The sequence below is a fragment of the Panonychus citri genome, unplaced genomic scaffold (genome assembly GCF_014898815.1).
Source record: "Panonychus citri isolate SS breed McGregor unplaced genomic scaffold, ASM1489881v1 Contig00011, whole genome shotgun sequence".
Lineage (NCBI taxonomy): Eukaryota > Metazoa > Arthropoda > Arachnida > Trombidiformes > Tetranychidae > Panonychus > Panonychus citri.
In genome coordinates, this window is record NW_026515416.1 from 418767 (window position 1) to 438455 (window position 19689).

Here is a 19689-nt window from a genome sequence, read left to right on the forward strand (position 1 = left end):
ATGACTATCCACATTCGGTTGAATATTATTATCATGGAGAAGACGAGTTACTGATTGGTGTTGGTCCATTTAATATGAATGCTTTCAGATATAAGAAGGGATCTCAATGGGAAAACTATCTGAGTATTATTCACGCTCAGCTCGAATTTCAAAAAAGAGAAGGACTAACGAATATAATCATTCTTCCGAAAGCAATGAAACTAACGTTAGAATCTCAATCCAACTATAAAACGATACATTTGACATATTATCCAAGTACATGAACTTAAATTGGAAACTAAAATATGGTGAATACATTAGGTATGTATTCACACCAAAAAGGATAACCGACATCAACATCGAATGGATCTCGACTAACAATTGGATACAGGAAAACAAGATAAATATTAGATCAACGATTTCGAAATGGTTGATAGAAAGAGGTGATGTAATTGCTAAGATCTTTCCAAATCATGATTGCATAGTGAATGAATATGGATTCATAGGAAAAGTATCATATCGAAAATTGACGAAAGTGTTAACAAAAAATGTATTAAGAAGAAACAAATTTAAATGCTGCGAAAATGAACATCATCCATTCACCTGCAACGAGATTCTGAACACAGCAGCTCTCGATTTAAACATCATCTATAAATTTAATATCAACTTCAAGCTGAATAATGAAAATATTGATCACTACACGAAAATCATTGAATATGTAATAGAAACCTCAGGGGAGTTAAAAGAATCATGTCTTCTTTTTCTGTAATCATTACCAATCCCACCCCACCCCATCTCACCCCACCCCACTCCCTTTGTACGGCCGTAAATGCCGGAAACGATGAATCATAATTCATCGGAACCTCCCCTGAGGTCGCTGTTAAAGCTTAAATAAAAATCCGGTCACATATGATTGAGGAATTAAATTTAATGAATTTGGTTTAATTGTTTTTCTTGATTAATTGTTGTTAATTTGTGTTTATAATTAGAATTTTTGGCTTTATTTATATTATGCTGATTTCGAGGTTGTTCCTTCGCCGATTTTCCAGTTCATCTTGGACTGGAAATGGTTTCTTTTCTAGATGTATCCCTACTAGTGAATACTGTTCTCGCCAAGGAAAACTTGTTAACTTGATTGGTGATTATGTTTCTAGAAGTGAATTGTTTCCAACTAAACAATCGTTAATTGTGGTTAGTGGAGCAATGAGACAGTATACAGCTGATACTAGAATTCCATCGATTCATTTTAAGCAAAACTCTGATTTTCTTTACCTTACTGGATTAAATACCAAAGAAGCTGCTCACACGGTTTTAATTATTCTTGGTCCTGATCAATCGTCATCATCTTATCAATCTTACCTATTTGTCCCCTTCTCTAATCAATTAGCCTTAATCTGGGAAGGTGAAGGTTTAATAGGAAGTTATTATAAACCTTATCTAACCGAGGTTACTCATTTCATTGAAGATATTAACAAGTTACCAAAATTTTTATCATCTCATTTGGATAAAAATATTTTCCTCTGTCGAGCTGGTCTTGAATTAATTCCTCCAACAATTAGTGGACACAGAGACAATCTAATCTCAGATAAACCTTCTAATCCTCTTTCTGGTCATAAAACTCATCCTTTATCACCTTTCATTGATCGACTTCGTTTAATCAAATCACCAAATGAAATAAATGCCATGAGGCGAACCTGTGCCATAGGAGCTAAGGCAGTTGATTCAACTCGATTATGGACACAAGAACAATTAAAATACAATCAAAATGTCTACGGAATAGATGGAGTTAATGAGAATCAAATCGCTGCCAAATTTGAATTTGAAGCTCGTTCTGCCGGAGCAGTTAAACCTTCTTATCCTCCCGTTGTCGCCGGTGCCGACAGAACGACAATCATTCACTATGGAGCCAATGATAAGTTTGTACAATCAAACGAATGGATCTTAATGGATGCTGGTTGTGAAGATATCGAAGGCTATATAAGTGATATAACAAGATGTTGGCCGATTATTGGTGCTGATTCTAGTTCAAAATGCCGTTTAACCCAAGCACTTTACGAAGCCCTTACGGAAGTACATCAACAGATTGTTAAATATCTTGAAAATCGAGCCTTGGAAACTTCATTGAATGATCTCTATCATTTAATGTGTCACTTATTGGGTTCAGTTCTTGCTGAATTTAATCTATGTAAAAGTGGTGATCAAGCAGCTCTATTAGCTGATCACTTTTGTCCCCACCATGTATCTCATTATCTTGGCCTTGATGTCCACGATACGCCAACAATTAACCGAGATATTAACCTAGAACCAGGAATGTGTTTCACAATTGAACCAGGTCTTTATTTCCGCCATGATGATCCCAAAATTAAACCAGAATTTTCAGGAATCGGTCTACGAGTTGAAGATAATTTTATTATCAATTCACAAGGAAAACCAGAAAATTTAACCAAAAGTGTATCACAAATTTTTCCAACTTCCTAAATCCAACAATTAATATTCACAGAGTTTCATTCAAACTGTAAATTTAGCTCTTCTTATGATTGATTATTACGAAACAAACTGTTGATGCAATGTTTAATCATTATATTTACTATCACAATTTACCTTACAATTAGCAATTTGATCAAGGTAAACAATTGTGATTCTGTTTTCTTTCAATTTCTTATGATATTGTTTTCACTTTGATTGTTAACATATATTATTAATTATAATTATTTATCTCGACGCTGATGTAACCAGCAAAATTGTTCAAATATCAACTTGAATAATATCAATTATCATATGTTTATATTACCACAGGATATTGGTGATGATGGTGATTAGGGAATCAAATTAATTAAATACTTGCCAAAAGTGATAATCATCTCATCAAATTACCAACAGTAATCAACCAAATCATCAACAATCACCTCTTCAAGTGTTTACATCATCTTTACACTAATGTTATTATTGTTACAACTCTTGATCATTAATTTTACCATTGATGATTTATCTTCATTGAGGATATCCTTGGATTTTTTTTATTCATCATTACAAAGATACTAAAAACCGGAAGACCTTAAATTTTATAACATTTCATCATCTCTGCAGTTAATTGTAAAAAAAGAAAACTAATCGGAACGAAAAAGCAATCAATAGGAAAAAGATACCAAAATTAAAGCAATTAAGGAGCAAAATAAGTTGATAAATTGATGACAATCAACTAAGATTTACCTTGGGTGATAAATGTTAATTATATTTAGATAATTGTTTCGTTTCATTTGATTGGTTCTCTGTTTTTTTATTCATGGAAACAATGAAATTCAAGTATTGTTGTTAATTACCTGTTGTTATCTAATGATCAAATTATTGTGCTAATCAAGAAACTGAGTAATCAAATAATGTCAGTTACATGATACGAATTATTAGTCGATAAGAAAAAAAATCGAGTTGACAAGTTCAAGTGATTCCATTGGAAAAGAAATCGCTTTGGTCAGATTTTCTCTCTCTCTCTCTCTCTCTCTCTCTCTCTCTCTCTCTCACCTTGTTGATGATTTGGTGAAAAATTCGAGAGCGGAAAAAGTTCAGAAATGAAGGAATTTTTCAAGCATTCGAAAGGATCTCAATTGTGATAACCATAAAGACTCTTTGATGATATTAGGAGTTGAAAAGAAAATGAGAAAGTGATGATAATTAACTAAATATGATCATGGAAACAAATATTTAATTAAACTTCCCTTCTCGATAGTTTTGCAATTAATTGATCCGCTGGATGATCATCATTATCTTAATGACCGGTCTGAACCGGCGAAACCTTGAGTTTCATCACAATTTTCATTCATTTCTGCTCAGACTCATGAATCTTATATATTTTTTGGGTTCACTGGAAAGAAAAAGTGAGAAACAGCTAAAAGGATGATGATGCGGAGGAAGATAAGTGAGTGAGTAAGTGAGAAAAGATGGAGAAATAATGTTAGAGAGAGAGAGAGAGAGAGAGAGAGCTTGATCCGAGAACATTATTCAATGGTGTTTCAATCACTCAATGTTTCAGTTTAGTTAATTTTCTCTTAATAATTTTAATTTTAATCGTTAATTTTATTTTTATTTTCTCTCATTTTCATTGACAGTTTTCATTAATTGTTCACCAAATTTTCATTCATCAAACTGAATTACCTTCGAGTACTCATCTCCCAATCTACTATGTGTTCAATGTACCTCGTGGTTTACAATTCAGTCACAAAATGAACATCACAATTAACCATTACATCAATTACCGTTATCTCACCAACAACAATTCACTTCACTTGAATCGTAACAATCAAAGGTAAGCAATTTAAAATTTTACTTCAACAATTAAATCTGATTACATTTAACCTTTCAAACACATAGTACAAAGGTTAGAGTTGAATTATTATTCAAATCTAAATTCAACTTGTAACCTTTTAAAGGTTAATCAATTCAATTCCCTATTCACAATTGAATACATAAAATGATGAAGATGAAATTTAATTAACATCAATTGTCATAAATAAATTGTCGTCAATTTAAATGAATCACATGGCTACAATTAAACCGCCAACCCAATTTACTTTAACCCAATATAATCAATGACAATATTTAACCAGAATTGAACAATTACTCTCAATAATAATGATAGTTAAATTAGTTCAGTAATCAGAATTATGGTTAATTTAAATGTACTAATGAAACAATATAATTGAATATAATTAATTGTTGTACATCCATGAGGAGGATTTCAATTGGCAGTCGCAGTCTGGCTCAGTATGAGATCCTCATGGTTGAGTAAATTGATCACTCAGTTTCTCCTGAATGTTGATTCATTTTCATGGTAAACCTCATGATAGAATCGTTAGAGAGTTAATTAGTTGAGTCCACTGACAAGTCCATTGACCGTTTCATCAGTCTAATTATATGTATACATGGAAAGATTAACGATAATTATGACGATGATTAGGATAACCGGCAATAGAAAATGTTGATTAACATGATGAATGGAAATTTAAATTCAGGGTGTTCCCTGAATCCTCATCTCTATTCTGGTTCAATTGAGATTCCAATTGGAGACTGTAAATGATAATAATAGACAGAGAAAAAAATAACATTTTAGTTACAGTAGTTAACGAAAATATTTCCATCGGAATCAAGTCATGATCTTTAGAGTCAAGGTGACCCAAAAAAAGAAGATGATGATGATGAGATTATCTTCTTGAATCTCTTTCTTTTTCTCTGTCTTCTTTTATTTTTATTCTTCATCATCTTCCATCATCTCTCTCTCTCTCTCGAGCCTCGAACTGTTTCTCCATAGATTTGCAACAGTCTTGCGTCATTTCTGTCTAATCATCAATTCTGATTCTTATCAATAAACAATCAAAGAAAATCAATAACATATCGACTTGGATAAAATTATCATTCTAATGATTTTGAGAGAGAGAGAGAAAAATATTACGATAATTAAGTTTACCCGATTGAAAATTAATTCATGGGAAATTATTGATTTAATTTCATTCTAATTGTATTAGTGAGCAAATTGATTGTTTATTGACATGTAATTAAAGCAAAACATGAGATTCAATTGATTTCATTATTTGGGAGGTAAATTCAGTTATCTGATTAAATAATAATAATCAAATATTCACATGTATTAACCCCTCAGGGCTTTTAACTTGAAGTAAACATTATATTTTGATTGTATTGTTGTTATTTGTTTTTTTGATTCATGATTAACATGAATATTAATTGTATGTTGATCATTTTCAAGACCTTGATTTGAAAACTAATCAACAATTAAAAGTATTATGATTATTGGTAACTACTAATTTACCTTGTCAGAGATTAAATATTTAAATTAACTTTTAGTTGATCATTTGATACAAATTATGTTATTTGTTAATTGCCAGGAGAATAAATTAAATTGTGATTAAGTTTCTCTGAGTTTTACTTTTGTTTTGCTTTGTTTTTCTCGTTGTTCTTGACATGATGTTAATCTTTTAGTGTAACAATTAACTGATTATTGGGTTAACATAGAGATTTCTTTTCTTCAGTTAATTCAGTTCTTCTTGTAATTGGAACACTTGGCAAACAATTTAACATGATAATGAACATACTAAGTGAGCGTATGAGAGAGAAACTATAATGATGATGAGGATGGAGAAAGAAATGGAAAAAAAGTTTCGAAATTCAATTCGAAGAAAAAACTTCTTCTCTAATTGTGTCAAGTTAACTGTAAATTCACCTGACAATTTATTATCAAATTTCCATCATTGTGATTATATTGACAGAGATTATTTTTTATCAACTTTCGATATTCATTTTCATTTATAATAATAAGAAATTTAATCTTAATGATAATATGAATACAATAATTAACCATTGATCAATCAAAGTACATTATATGTATACATGTAATTAAAGGTTCTAATTGATATTATCACAATCAACTAATCACATTAATTGTTATAAGGATAATAAATGTTACAACCAAAGTTTCCATATAAATATAATAATATTGATCTCAATTGAATTTCAATTGTAATAATTATCTAATATTGACTAGACTCTAATACCATTAATAGTATTGCTATTAAAGTTGTTAACAATTATTGTCAATATTTGATATAATTGTGTGATTAGTATTTATCACTTACTGGTGTGATTAAGATTGGTGTAATAATTAATTGCGATGATGGGAATCTTAGAGTAGATTATTTTTCACCTTTTCTCAGGTAATTTCAATAATAAAACGAGACCCTCATCAGGTAGATTTTAATTGTGATAAAAGTTTTAATATCGATCCCTGGATATTAATATCATATTGGTTTCTGATAAAAATAGTCACTGAATCCAAGTGAAACCGCCACCATGTAAACAGATAAATTAGTGAGATAATTTTTTTTCCAGGTAATATGAGGATGATGATGATGATAAGGAAACAAGTTGTCAGGTTGATCGTCATGATGACGATTCAAATGATCGTTATAATGATATAAAGTGTATCATTTTTTACCATCTAAATGAAATCCTTGGAATCCTTTCCTCAGAATCGATGTAATTTCCTTGTCAGAACAAAACACCAACAAGTATTTAATTTATCTCTTTCTCTATGAGTGTTTCTATCCATTAATTTAAACGCCAAGAGGGTTAAGTTTTTTTCCTCCATTCGATTAACCAACAAAACCCACCGAGAGAGAGAGAGAGAGAGAGAGAGAGAGAGAATCGTCTATGGATAGAAACAGGTCTTTGGTACCATGGTGATAGTAATTCTGTGAACCTACTGATAGAAAGAAAAGAATCAAATGAGCAAATTAGAATTTTAATCGATTAGATTAGTAGATTAGAGAAGAAGAAGAAGAAGAGGAGAAAAAAGCGGGAAATTCTCATTTCATTGAAAAAGAAAGGAAAAAGAAAGAGGGAAAATTGAACTGGAATTAATTCTGAGAGAATCCTTAATGATAATGTTTACTCATTTCTCTCTTATCTGGTGATATGACACAAGGAAATTATGAGTCATTTTCTACTCTCAACTAGATAATCAAGAGAAACATGTGAGTTAATCAGAGATAACAGGGGAAATTGGAAAGAAGAAGTAAATTAATCAGAAATCATATTAATAGAAAGAAGAAAAAAAAATTAAGAGGATGAGGTAATAGAAACAAGAATTAATCACTTACCACCAAGAGAAATGAACATTAAGATGAACAGAACGATATCAAGGTGAACTTTTATTCCTTTACACTTTTAAATTGTATTAAATTAACACCTTCCAGTTGATTAACAGGTAATATCACACCAATTATTCAACAGGTAAATGGTTTAAATTTGATTGGAAACAATCAAATAGGAAGACACAAACATTGGAAATGTTTACATTGTAAAAAGAAAGTGAAATTGTTATTGATCAACAATCAGGAAAACATAGAGATCCATTTAAAGTGGAATTGGTGTTGATTAATTGGTAATTGGTAAAAGTGTTGATTAGAGATTAATTTAAATGGAAAAAGAAATCTAATTAATGTGAAAGAGAGAAAAGAAAACAATTAGATAATTGAGTTTATATGATAACAAAATTATAGAGGAAAACAAAATGGTTTCTACTCACCTTTTTTACTCAATTAGGTTTTCTATTTTTTGGTGATTTTCCTTCTTTGTCTTGGTCTAATCAGTTTCTTTCAATTAAATCACGACAATTTATCCATAATTGTTGATCGTTAATCACTTAAAATGATTAATTGTCAAGAGAGAGAAAAACAAACACAAACGAAAATGAAAATGAAAATGAAAATGAAAATGTAAACATTTCCGTCCAAACGGTAATCATATGTTTCTTTCACTGAGAGAGTCTTTTAATCAACATTAGGTTGATTATCTTTCTACAATTTATCTTCATCTTTATCTTCATGATATTATCGTCAATCTACCTTGTTGATTAATTCCATTTATTGGTTAACGGTTTTTAAACAACATCTTCAACTGAATCACCAAACATGTTAATCAATTGTGAATAGTGAATGTTATTGATTATGTTAACTCATTTTCTATTGAAAATTTTCAATCAATTTTCTGTTTAGTTGATTGTTTTGTATTCTATTAATTGTTATCACGTTTTGTCTTTTAAATTACAGAATTTTCTCTTCTCATTTGGATACATAGACGTTGTAAATTTGTCTCCATTTTAATTTGGTTTTAATTTGATTTTTTTAATTCGCCATTTGGAACAATCAAAAAATCATCTTTTCTCTGTGACTCTTTTTTTTGTTTGTCATTTGTTTATATTTACGAAATTCATTGTAATCATCATGCTTGAAATTGATTCAACTGTTATCGCCATCGTTGTTTTTTCCTATATAATTGCCTTTTTTGGCCTTCGGTGTTGGTGCTAACGATGTGGCCAATTCTTTTGGTACCTCCGTGGGTTCGGGTGTTTTGACCATACGACAAGCGTGTTTTTTGGCGACAATCTTTGAGATATCAGGAGCTGCGCTTTTAGGTAATAATCTCATTTCCTGTTCACAATTAATCCCGAACATGAGTAAATCTTTTCACCCTTTATCCTCTTCTGGTGTTGATCTTTCTGGTTAATCCAAATTTCGCTGTTTTTAGGTTACAAAGTGTCCGAAACTGTGAGACTTGGTGTTTTCAATATTGAGATTTACAAGGATGAAGAGATAACTCTAATGTTAGGTTATCTTTCAGCATTAATTGGTGAGTAAATTGTTTACAATTAAGTGTCATTTTCATGATCGTTGTTATTATTTTGTATTTGTAAGAAAAGAAAAGAAAAAGTTGAATAATAAGAATCGAGAAGGAAATTTTTTCTCTTTTGTTTTGTTTTGTTCCTTCTCGTTTCGTCGATTGTGTTTTGCTTTCAATTTACTAATTGTTTCGATTTGTCAATTATTTAGGAGGTGCAATTTGGAATTTGGCTGCTACATTTTTAGGTCTTCCAATCTCTGGAACTCACAGTATTATCGGTGCTGTTCTTGGTTTCACAATCGTTCCCAAAGGTTTCGACGGGATGAGATGGGATAATCTTCTCTGGGTCACCTCATCTTGGATTATCTCACCTTTACTATCTGGTGTCATTTCAGTGATTCTTTCATTTTTCATCATCAAATTAATCACCGAAAAGGTAAACATCCAATCAACGAGAAAAAAGATTAAAACCTGATCCAATCTCCACAATTTATCTTTTCCCATCTCTAATTGTCATTCTCTCCAGTGAGATGATTGATTGTTTATCCAACAATCAAACAAATGTCTCAATGTTTTCCCTCCTTTCGAGGTTGAGGTTTCTCTCTAATGATATAATCTCTTAGTTAATTCGTGTTTATCTTATATATAATCTGTTGATAGAGTTTTGAATTTACTTTTTTCTTCTTCTTCTAATTAGCCTGAACCATTGGAACCTGGTCTCATGTCTTTACCCTTTTTCTATGGAGCAACAATTTTGGTCAATTTGTTTACTATTCTACATGATGGTCCATCCTTCCTCTACCTGGACCAACTTACCTGGTGGGCTGCTCTTTTGATTGCTTCTTTCTTTTCCATTTCGGTGGCTCTTGTTGTTTGGTTTTTCGTGGTTCCAACTCAAAGAAAAACAATTCAAGACGCTGCTAATTTGGTGAAAAAAGGTTATTACCCTGTAACTTTTATTCCCAATTCTCGTTTCTTGGTGACTTTATCTCTTTCACTATCACCAAATATCATCAACTATCATCATAAGAATAACATTTTACTCCTTGAGGGGTTTTCAGTTGTTAGAAACCCTTTGGAAAGGTAAAGGGTGCGTCGTAAGAGTTGCAGTTACATTTTCACTTTGTTTACTGAAACTTGACAGAAATTGAATCATTGATTATGAGAAATCAATCACAAATGAAAAAGGAAAAGAAAGAAAAATAGAAAGAGAAATTTATTTACCTCTAAGTTGTTGTTTTCGTTGCCTCAGGGGATAAACTTTGTTTACGATGATGAAAGTGCATCATCTTAGATTAACCTGACAAGTTAAATGCAATCAATTTCCAATTAACATGCTAATCATCTTTTATTATCTAAATTGACTAATTTCTTTCTGGTTAATTATCTTACCACAGATTCAATTTGCAAGGAAAAACAGCCAATCGATGATACAATTAGTACCGAGAAAACTAATGGAACTGTTATAGCAATGGAATCAATGACACTTAAATCCTCCAATGATGTGGAATTGGGTAAATTGGAGGTAAAAATTAATTCTCAACAATTAACGTTAATCTATTCTCATCTGAAAATTTTCTTTAAATGATAATCTAATTTTCGATCACGTTTGTTTCCCTCACATCTCCACATCTCTTAGGATGACAATTGTCCAGTTAATGAGAAGATGAATTCTAATGGTGAAATTTTATCTTCGACAATTAAGACTGATTGTTACAATTGCGAGAAACCAGAGGTTGCAGCTTTATTTAAATATCTTCAAATATTAACAGCATGTTTTGGATCCTTTGCCCATGGAGCCAATGATGTTAGGTAACAATCAGCTTAATTGTATTTCTGATGAAAGAAATTAACTTTCAACGGTTATAATCAATTAGCTAAATATGTGCTTTTAAAAGCATCAGACAATTATAAAGATTATCATTTATGATTTATGAGTTACATGATTAGAAATGATATTAGTTAATCAACTTATAATTGGCGAAAACAAAATTGTGAAAACTTTGAAACGATCATCAACTAATCATAACCTTTGTTTATGAAAGTAATTAAATAAATAACCATTAGGAGAGATTGTTATTTGTTTAATGGTTATAACAATTTATCGATTTTCTCTGTAACAATTAATTTAATTTCTATTTTTTCTTTTCTACTAATAATTGATAGTAATGCGATTGGTCCGTTAATTGCTGTTGTTTTAATTCAAAATGAAGGGAATGTCTTCCAACGAGGTCAATCACCGTACTATTTAATGATCTATGGTGGAATCGGTATTTCCGTTGGCCTTATTGTCTGGGGTAGTAAAGTAATTAAAACTTTGGGCTCTGATTTAACCACAATTACACCATCAACCGGATTTACCATTGAAATTGGTTCCGCAGCAACGGTACTTTTAGCGTCTAAAGCGGGAATACCGATCAGTACGACCCATTGTAAAGTAGGATCAGTGGTCTGTGTTGGTGCCTTTAAAGCCCGTTTAATGGGCTACAATGATCAACCCAAACAATCAGTTGATTGAAACTATTTGGTAACATTGCCATGGCTTGGATTCTAACGGTCCCATTGACTGCGCTTTTCTCAGCCATCTCGATGTGGATACTAATCGCACTGGTGCCTTCTCAACCAAAGCCTGCAAATTATTTTTAATCAATTGAAATCATCACCATTAATCAACAATTATATACACAAAATGCTCAGTCATCAGTTTTATCCTTTAATTTGTTGTTCGATTTTTTCTTCTTTTTCAATTTATTCAAATTTATTTGGAAATAATTCAATTAATCTCTTCAGTGTTTCGTTTTTAAGAAAAAAAATCTCTCATTCCATCCAATCATCAACAGCAAAGAAGCAAGAAAAACATTTAATTGTGATACAATTACTACTATTATCTAATTATAACAATCTATTTTAATTGTTCTCTCTCAATTTCTCTCTTTTTATATCTCGATAATTTTAAAAACAAAAAGGTTGATTTTAACAAAAGTAAAATTATTACCGTCATTGTAGATCTAAACTTTTAAAACTTCATAAGTATCAATCAATTTAATCAATAAATTACAATTGAAATTTATCTAAACTACAAACAATTAACAAACAGATCGATTTTGTTATAACCAAATTTTTTATTCATTTTTCCAGAGAAACTTGGATTTGATTCACAATTGACCTTTGATTCAACTACTATTAAACTTTAAACTTTTGTTTCGAATGAAATTATTCCAATTAGATAATTTAATTGTAATTGTTTGAAGAGATTCAATTATTAATAATTTAGAAAATTAAATTTATTTCTTCTCATGTGTCGCCATCTATGTTTGGAAATTAAAGAAAAGAAAAGTAAATAAATGATCACATGTTTTTCTGTTGGTTTTTTTTTTTTCGTGTTCTCTTTAATTTAATTTGATTGTATTTCGGTTTTAATTGTTTTGTTTGGTTGAGATGAGATTTGGTCAATTGGTTTTAGGACCTGCTGGTGCTGGTAAATCAACATACTGTTCGGCGGTTGCTAAACACTGTGAGGCAAATCGTCGGAAAGCTCATGTGGTTAATCTTGACCCTGCGGCGGAATCATTTGATTATGAGCCGATTATTGATATTCGAGAGGTGATTCAAGTTAATGAACCGATGGAAGATGAAGATTTACACCTTGGACCAAATGGAGCATTGATCTATTGTATGGAACAATTAATGGATAATTTAGATTGGCTCCATGAAAGATTGGAAGAAGGTGATGAAGAATACATTTTATTTGATATTCCAGGACAAATTGAATTGTTTACACATTTTGATTTGATCGCTCGATTGGTTAAATTTCTTAAAGATGATCTTGACTTTCGACTGTGTGGTGTTTTTTTACTTGATTCGCAATTTGTTACCGATTTATCTAAATTTTTCTCCGGTTCTTTTGCATCTCTTTCAACGATGATCAATCTCGAGGTTTCATTTGTTAATCTATTATCCAAGACTGATCTTCTAAGTGAAACTCAACGAAATGAACTTGAATTTTTTTTCGACCTCGGGCCAGAATTGTTACAGGGAGACGATTTTTTAAACAGCGAATGGGCCAAAAAGTATCGACAATTAACCATGGCAATGGCTTCGGTGGTGAGTAGTTGAGTCTAAATCTTGAAAGGTCCCAAATCAATTGATAAACCTGAGGAACAATTGAAGTATAATTTGGTGAATTCTAATCAAGTTTTATTCTTTTCCATTTCTATTTTCAGCTTGAAGAATACAGTTTGGTGAAATTCATGCCTTTCAGTGTAAATGAAGAGGAATTAATTTCCGATGTATTAACTGTGGTCGATGATGTCCTTCAATGGGCCGAGGAACAAGATGTCAAAGTATCAGATTTTGATCCACCAGAGGAGAATGACAATTAGAGAATCGTAACAATTAATCTCATTCAAGAAGAATAGAACAAAAATCAACAAGGAAACTTTTTCTCTTTTTCCTTCTTTTTTGATCTCAATTCATCGATTGTAATTTCTTTCAATTCAACTAATTGTCCTGATTGGAATCTCAATCTTCAATCTTTGGAACTCACTTACTATCTGGTGTTTTTCATGTGATTCTTTTCATTTTTCACTTTCATCATCAAATTAATCAGCGAAAAGTCAAAACATCCAATAAGAGAAAATGATTATCAGAATCAATATGAAAGAAAGGAAAAAAAATTACATTACCTTTCCAATCTTTCTCCATCTCTAATTGTGATTCTCTCCAGTTAAAATAATCAGTAAATCTAATAAGAAATGGAGACAATTAAATCCATAAACATAATAGAAAATATAAAGTGCCAGATATCAATTTTTACTATAAAAAATGATAATAAATTCAATTCCAAATCAAAGTAATTAAGAGTAGGTGAAGAAGGAAAAACCAACCATCCAAAGTTAAATCAACGAACGAACAAAATTAAATTTCTATATTTTCACTAAATTCTTAATTAAAATAAATATTTTCGAATGGAAATGAACACAATTTAAATGTCAATTCTATTAATTGTTATCGATCAATTTTCTCCAACAATTAACAGTTATTCGGATAAAGTGTGACTTTTAGTCTTTTCTTTTTTCTCTAAGTGAGAAAGAGAGAGAAAAATAAATAGAAAAGTGAACGTTAATTGTTGTTTTGTTTCTCGTTAATTTTCATTGATTTTTTTCTTCTAATTGTAATTAGTTGAATTGTCTAATCTCATTTGATCTCAATTGTAAGATGAATTCTCATTTCTAAAGTGTAACTGATTCCATTAACAATCAACTTCTCTCCTTGGAGACAACAATTAATTTCATTTCTTTCAATGTGGTTTACTGTTATTTCCTATGTGATTTTATAATCTTTTTTTGTCTATAATCCTGTTGTAATAATAATCTAAAGAGATACAATATTATAATTGATTAATTGTCTCTTTACTCTGTTGGCTTTAAGTTAACCAATTGCTAATAATTTAAAGTCAATCGTGACCTGAATCGAGTGATTCATATTGGTTACATTGGTTTTCTCTACCATTTTGTCTATGGTTGTTTGTCTTGAGTAAATTTTCATCAATTCATAGGCATAATTGATTAATCACTTGGAGGTATTATTGGTTATAAAGTTAATTGTGACTGTTTTGTCTTTAATGGAAGACATTTATTGATTCACCTCGATGTCGACCGTCAAAGTGATTTGGAGGCGTATCAACAAAGCCTATCAACATCGTTAACTCATTGTGTTGGTTAGTTAATCTGGTCACTAACAATTGTTAATCTTAATTGTGTTACTCTCTAATTCAGAATTTCAATTCATTGCTTTGACTGTAGTAACATAATCCATTTCCTTAATCCTGTTACTATCAAACCCTGGAAGGAAACAACAGTTCACACTTTCATCATTTTCTTTCTCTGTGAATATAATTTCTTGTTATCAATTCGAGTCAATTGTCTCCATTGCTGATCACTAATTGATTGATAAATCATTGATAATTGTTTCAAATCCACTTATTGGTCTCTGTAAAATTGATGAAACAATGAAGCCTTTTGAAGATTGTGATAAAAACAATGTCAAGATATCGACCTCTGAACCTGATTCTAGTCGAGTTAAAGTAACCAAAGAAAATGACGAAGTTGCCCTGAAGGTAAATTCTACAAATAATTCCAATACAGTTCTTGATGTTAATCCGATCAAAACTATATCACCAACACCAACACCATCATCATCTACAAAATCAACGATCGATACAATAGAAAATACAAAATCCAATGTCACCTTTAGTAAAAGCAACAATGGAGAGGGAAAAGACAATCCAATGGAAGCTTCTAATGTCAATGATTCAGAAACTCGTGGCCGTAAAATGACCTCCGTTAATTTCTTACCCTGTGATTGTAAACTTTGCGGAGAAAAATTCAACTCCGACAAAGCCCTCGGTTATCACATACGAGATGTTCACGTAGTTGGAAAAAAGGACAAAAAAGATGTAAGTATCACTTGGATTATCCCAGTTAATCCATTAGCTAATCTTCACTAATCACCACCTAAATTCATTACATTTTTCTCTCTCTCTCTCTATAATTTCTGTTTATTTGCTTCTACAGGGTGAAGCTAATTGTAAAAAGAAACCAAAAGACTATCATTATGTGAGAGGCAAAGATTGGAAAGTATTAAATCCAAAGCGTCCTTATTGTTGTTCAATTTGTAGTAAACGATTTCTCTATGAGAGCAGTTTAAACCATCATAAAGTTGTCAAACACAATGAAAAGATTGACGGTGGAGGTGAAGATGGAAATATAACAAGTTCCACCGGTGGTAATAATAATATTCCTCCGAAAATTTATAATCACACCTTCCAATGTGATCAATGTGGTAAAATATTAATGTCAAAGCACAGTTTAATTCGTCATCTTGTCTCATTTCATGGTACCGATCATGAGAAACCTTTTCAATGTGATATCTGTGGTCAACGATATGTGTCCATCTCATCGTTGGTCAGTCACCGGAGGAAAGAGCACACCGGAGATAAACCTTACGTCTGTGAACACTGTGGCAAAGCATTTACCATGTCTAATAGGCTTAAATGTCACCTGAGAGTTCATTCAGATGAGAAATTTTATAAATGTCAACAATGTTCAAAACAATTTAAAAGTTGTTCCGCTTTCAGGGCTCACAAAGATACTCATCTAGGAGTAATGAGACATACCTGTAAATATTGTGAGAGAAAATTTCTATTCCAAGGTAATATGATAAAACATATTAGACGACGACATCCAAATGGTGACAAACTAATCAGTGGATCAAGTGGACTTATCAACAATTCATCAATACAAACTAATGTAGATAATATTGTATTCACCTCTGAAAGTAATCTACCTGTTTCCAATGGTCAAACTACCGTTAACAATGGGTCCAGTTTAAGTGAGAGTGGTAGTCATGCTATTCACCCTTCAGGAATCACCGTTACCTCAACCATGACAATTAACTCAATTCCAAATAATAATAACCATAACTTAACTACTTCTTCAAGCAATATAACCAATTCAACTTCTCGTCGATCCAATAACAATCATCGTTATCTCAAGACAATTCAAACACCGGATCATTCGTATTTTCTAAAGAAGTGACCGTTAATGTCCATTCTAATATGGAGCAACAACAGCAAAATATGGTAAATTTAATTGTAACGATTTTGCTGATTCTATTTTTAGATTTATGCTCAACTTTAGATCTTTAATCAATCATCATGTGAGAATTCAGATTGATGATTGAAAGAGTTAATTTATCTTTTTATTCTTGGAATTAATCAGTAAACCATTCAAGTTTCTTTTCAAGATAGAATCAGATTAATATCTAACAGGTTAATTTAGTCACTAATTGTTAATAACTCTCAATGTATCTCTCTCTCTCTCTTAATATTTAGTATTTACTGTTATCATTACATTGAACTGATAAAACTACTCTTTAGTTGAGAGAGAGAAAGAAGCAAGATAACTTTGATCTTTAATAGACACAATTACTAGTTACAATCGGTCACAATTTAGATGATTCCTGGAAAAGATTGAAATATAATTTACTAATTTTCTTATTCTCGCATCCCAATTATAGCAAAGTCTTTCACCTTTGGAGCAATTTGTCCAACCAGAGATTCAATTTCAAGTTTTACCACTTCCATCATTGCCCAATCAGGAAATATTCAATGGTATCAACACTTACCAATCAACTAATCTTAATCAAACTAATTCAGTAACAACCACTGGGACTGGTGTTAATAGTAACAGTGGACTAAATCACCAAGGACAATCGATGGTTAATCAGCGGAAAGATTCACGAATTGATTTTTCTTCTTTACCGACCTCAGGAAAGTGTCGTCTATGTGATCAATCATTTTCCGATGTTCGATTTCACATAACTGATTTCCATCGTATTCCAATTCAAAAAGTGGAATCCATGATGCCCACAATGATTTACTTTTAATTGTTCAAAAAGAAAACAACAACCAGTTGATTTATTATCAAAGAAATCGGGAAAAAAGATTACAATCAAAGGGAAATTTAGATTTGGAATATGATTTATAAATCTAATTATCACCAAGATTTGGTGATGACTATTTTCATTTGATTGGATGAAGATTCCCAATTTTGGTTAAATTGTTAAATCTACTAGTTGTTGATGAATGTTTTTGGTGTAAACAACAATCAAGAATTGATTTGATTGTGATCATTGATTAATCTTAAAGTTATATGTTCACTTTGAACATCTTTCAACCCACCGAGTTATTAAATTGTGCCAAGAAGTTTCTTGTCAACAATTAATTGTGATAATCAACAAGTAGACAACTAATTAGTTGTGAGTATATTAAATTTTAGGTCACTCAATCTGTTTAATTTAAACGGAAAGTTATCAAATTGTTGTACAAACAAAAATATTTCTTGTTAAAAAAGTACGTATGTTAAATCTGTGTGTTGAGTGTTGATTAACAATCAACTTAATTTTCAGTTAAAATTATAATTGTTAATTTCTCTATGTATTCAATTCCAGTGTACAAAACCTTTGGATGACAATTAAAAGTCACAATTAAAAGAAAACAATGTTTTATTAAAGGTGAAAGATGTTTATTGATCTGATTGAATTTATTATTTGACACGAGATTGCAAATAGATTTACATTTAATTGTGAGATCATTTTAATTGCATAACCGACATTGAAGTTAATTCTTAATGACGATAATGACAATAATTAGGTAAATAAATTGTAATCCAAAAGATAAAACAAACAAGAAGAAGATGAAAAGTAAAAGGAGCAAATTAACTTGATAATAAAAGAGAGAAGGAAGTTAATGATTTTAACAGCGAGATTAATGTTGGTTAATTGTCAGGTAATTATGTCAATAAGAGATAATTGTCATCGATCTTGGGAGATGATTGATTGTATTGATTTCGTTTTCTCAATCAATAGATCATCTTTTACCCTTTTTCTTGGAAGCTTTTGGTGAGGTTGATTGGAAAACGCTCGATGCCGACATTAGATTCTCAATATATTGACTGAGAACTTGATTCTCTGATTTTAATTTAAGATTCTCTTCCTTGACACTATCAACTCGTAAAGATAAATCTAAATTAGAATAGAAAAAAAAATCGCCAAAAAAAGCCAATTAGAATGAGTAAATGTAAAGATTGAACATCGATTAGTGAACAATTTACTAACCATCAAGGGTATTTTGAAGTTCCAATACTTGTTGGATTAATCTTTCTCTTTCCTCGATTTCCTCTTTACTCATTTCCTGATCGAAAGCTACAATTAAAGAGAAGAAAAATAATCAAATTAAATCATTTGCAATTCGAAATTTCTATAAAAGGAAAATTATTCTTCAAATAAAGGAAAAGGTTGATCATTAGTTTTGACGCTAAAGTGATGGGCGATTTTGAAGAACCAAGAGGATCGAAATTGTTAATCTCTTTACTTACAATTAACATCAGTTTGATGATCATTAGATGAGCCTAATGAATCAAAGCCTGGATCCTGGGCGAAACTATGATTTATATCAATTTGACCAGAATTGCCTTCATCATCACTTTCCTCATCATCTGGAGCATCTTCATCAGCTAAAGGTATATTGTTAAGATCATCTGGTAATCCTTTGAACGATGTTTCCATCCTTTGATCAGGTTAACAATTAGATTGCACCAAATATGGAAACAGAGACAATATAACAATTAACAAACTCGAACACAAACCAATCAAATCAATTAGATTAATGTTTACACTTTCAAGTCTCTCACTCTCTTTGTTTTGATTAACCGAGTTTCCAACAGCAACCAAGGACAAATTAAATAAGAAGCAGCATTCAAATAACACGAATCAATTGAAAGATCAATTCTTCTAAAATGAACAATTTAAAACAAACAAATTACTAATTAATTAATAGATTTACTAGATTCAAATCAATCCAATTTTAAATTGAAAAGCTTGAAAACAAATGAAAACAAAAACAACAGAGGAAAACCGGTTAATCGAACCGACAGATGTCACTACAAAAGTCTCTGTCTATTT

General features: G+C 31.0%; 4 protein-coding genes across 4 annotated transcripts; 3 read left to right on the forward strand and 1 right to left on the reverse strand.

Annotated features, from left to right (window-relative positions):
- The first annotated feature begins 864 nt into the window (after positions 1-864).
- On the forward strand, positions 865-3373 carry LOC128391123 (xaa-Pro aminopeptidase 3-like). Its single transcript, XM_053350974.1, has one exon. It carries the CDS (start codon positions 991-993, stop codon positions 2455-2457), a length of 1467 nt encoding a protein of 488 aa, XP_053206949.1. The 5' UTR covers positions 865-990; the 3' UTR covers positions 2458-3373.
- Positions 3374-3912: 539 nt separating this feature from the next.
- On the forward strand, positions 3913-18258 carry LOC128391733 (uncharacterized). Its single transcript, XM_053351682.1, is given in 16 exon segments — positions 3913-4279; positions 8595-8827; positions 8829-8959; positions 9073-9174; positions 9375-9601; positions 9863-10103; positions 10563-10690; positions 10805-10977; positions 11332-11678; positions 11681-11802; positions 12604-13269; positions 13389-13508; positions 15113-15622; positions 15741-16749; positions 16752-16807; positions 17245-18258. Coding segments are annotated over 15 exon segments (4260 nt in total). The 5' UTR covers positions 3913-4279; positions 8595-8768; the 3' UTR covers positions 17614-18258.
- LOC128391171 (GPN-loop GTPase 3-like) lies at positions 12518-14417 on the forward strand. Its single transcript, XM_053351021.1, has 2 exons — positions 12518-13269; positions 13389-14417. The coding sequence occupies exons 1-2, from the start codon at positions 12604-12606 to the stop codon at positions 13545-13547; spliced, it is 825 nt and encodes a 274-aa protein (XP_053206996.1). The 5' UTR covers positions 12518-12603; the 3' UTR covers positions 13548-14417.
- A 58-nt stretch (positions 18259-18316) lies between the features above and the next one.
- On the reverse strand, positions 18317-19618 carry LOC128391180 (short coiled-coil protein-like). The gene is made up of 3 exons (XM_053351031.1): positions 19104-19618; positions 18844-18930; positions 18317-18750 (listed from the first exon to the last, which is right to left on the reverse strand). The coding sequence occupies exons 1-3, from the start codon at positions 19291-19293 to the stop codon at positions 18596-18598; spliced, it is 432 nt and encodes a 143-aa protein (XP_053207006.1). The 5' UTR covers positions 19294-19618; the 3' UTR covers positions 18317-18595.
- Positions 19619-19689: the final 71 nt, after the last annotated feature.

What these genes read in the sequence shown, in the direction of transcription:
- LOC128391171 (XM_053351021.1), top strand. Translation starts at nt 12,604, where the DNA reads ATGAGATTTGGTCAATTGGTTTTAGGACCTGCTGGTGCTGGTAAATCA. An exon ending in CCATGGCAATGGCTTCGGTG is followed by an intron (nt 13,270 to 13,388) that starts GTGAGTAGTTGA and finishes TTCTATTTTCAG; the next exon opens with CTTGAAGAATACAGTTTGGT.
- LOC128391123 (XM_053350974.1), top strand. Translation starts at nt 991, where the DNA reads ATGCTGATTTCGAGGTTGTTCCTTCGCCGATTTTCCAGTTCATCTTGG.
- LOC128391180 (XM_053351031.1), bottom strand. Translation starts at nt 19,293, where the DNA reads ATGGAAACATCGTTCAAAGGATTACCAGATGATCTTAACAATATACCT. An exon ending in TCATCAAACTGATGTTAATT is followed by an intron (nt 18,931 to 19,103) that starts GTAAGTAAAGAG and finishes CTTTAATTGTAG; the next exon opens with CTTTCGATCAGGAAATGAGT. An exon ending in ACTTCAAAATACCCTTGATG is followed by an intron (nt 18,751 to 18,843) that starts GTTAGTAAATTG and finishes ATTCTAATTTAG; the next exon opens with ATTTATCTTTACGAGTTGAT.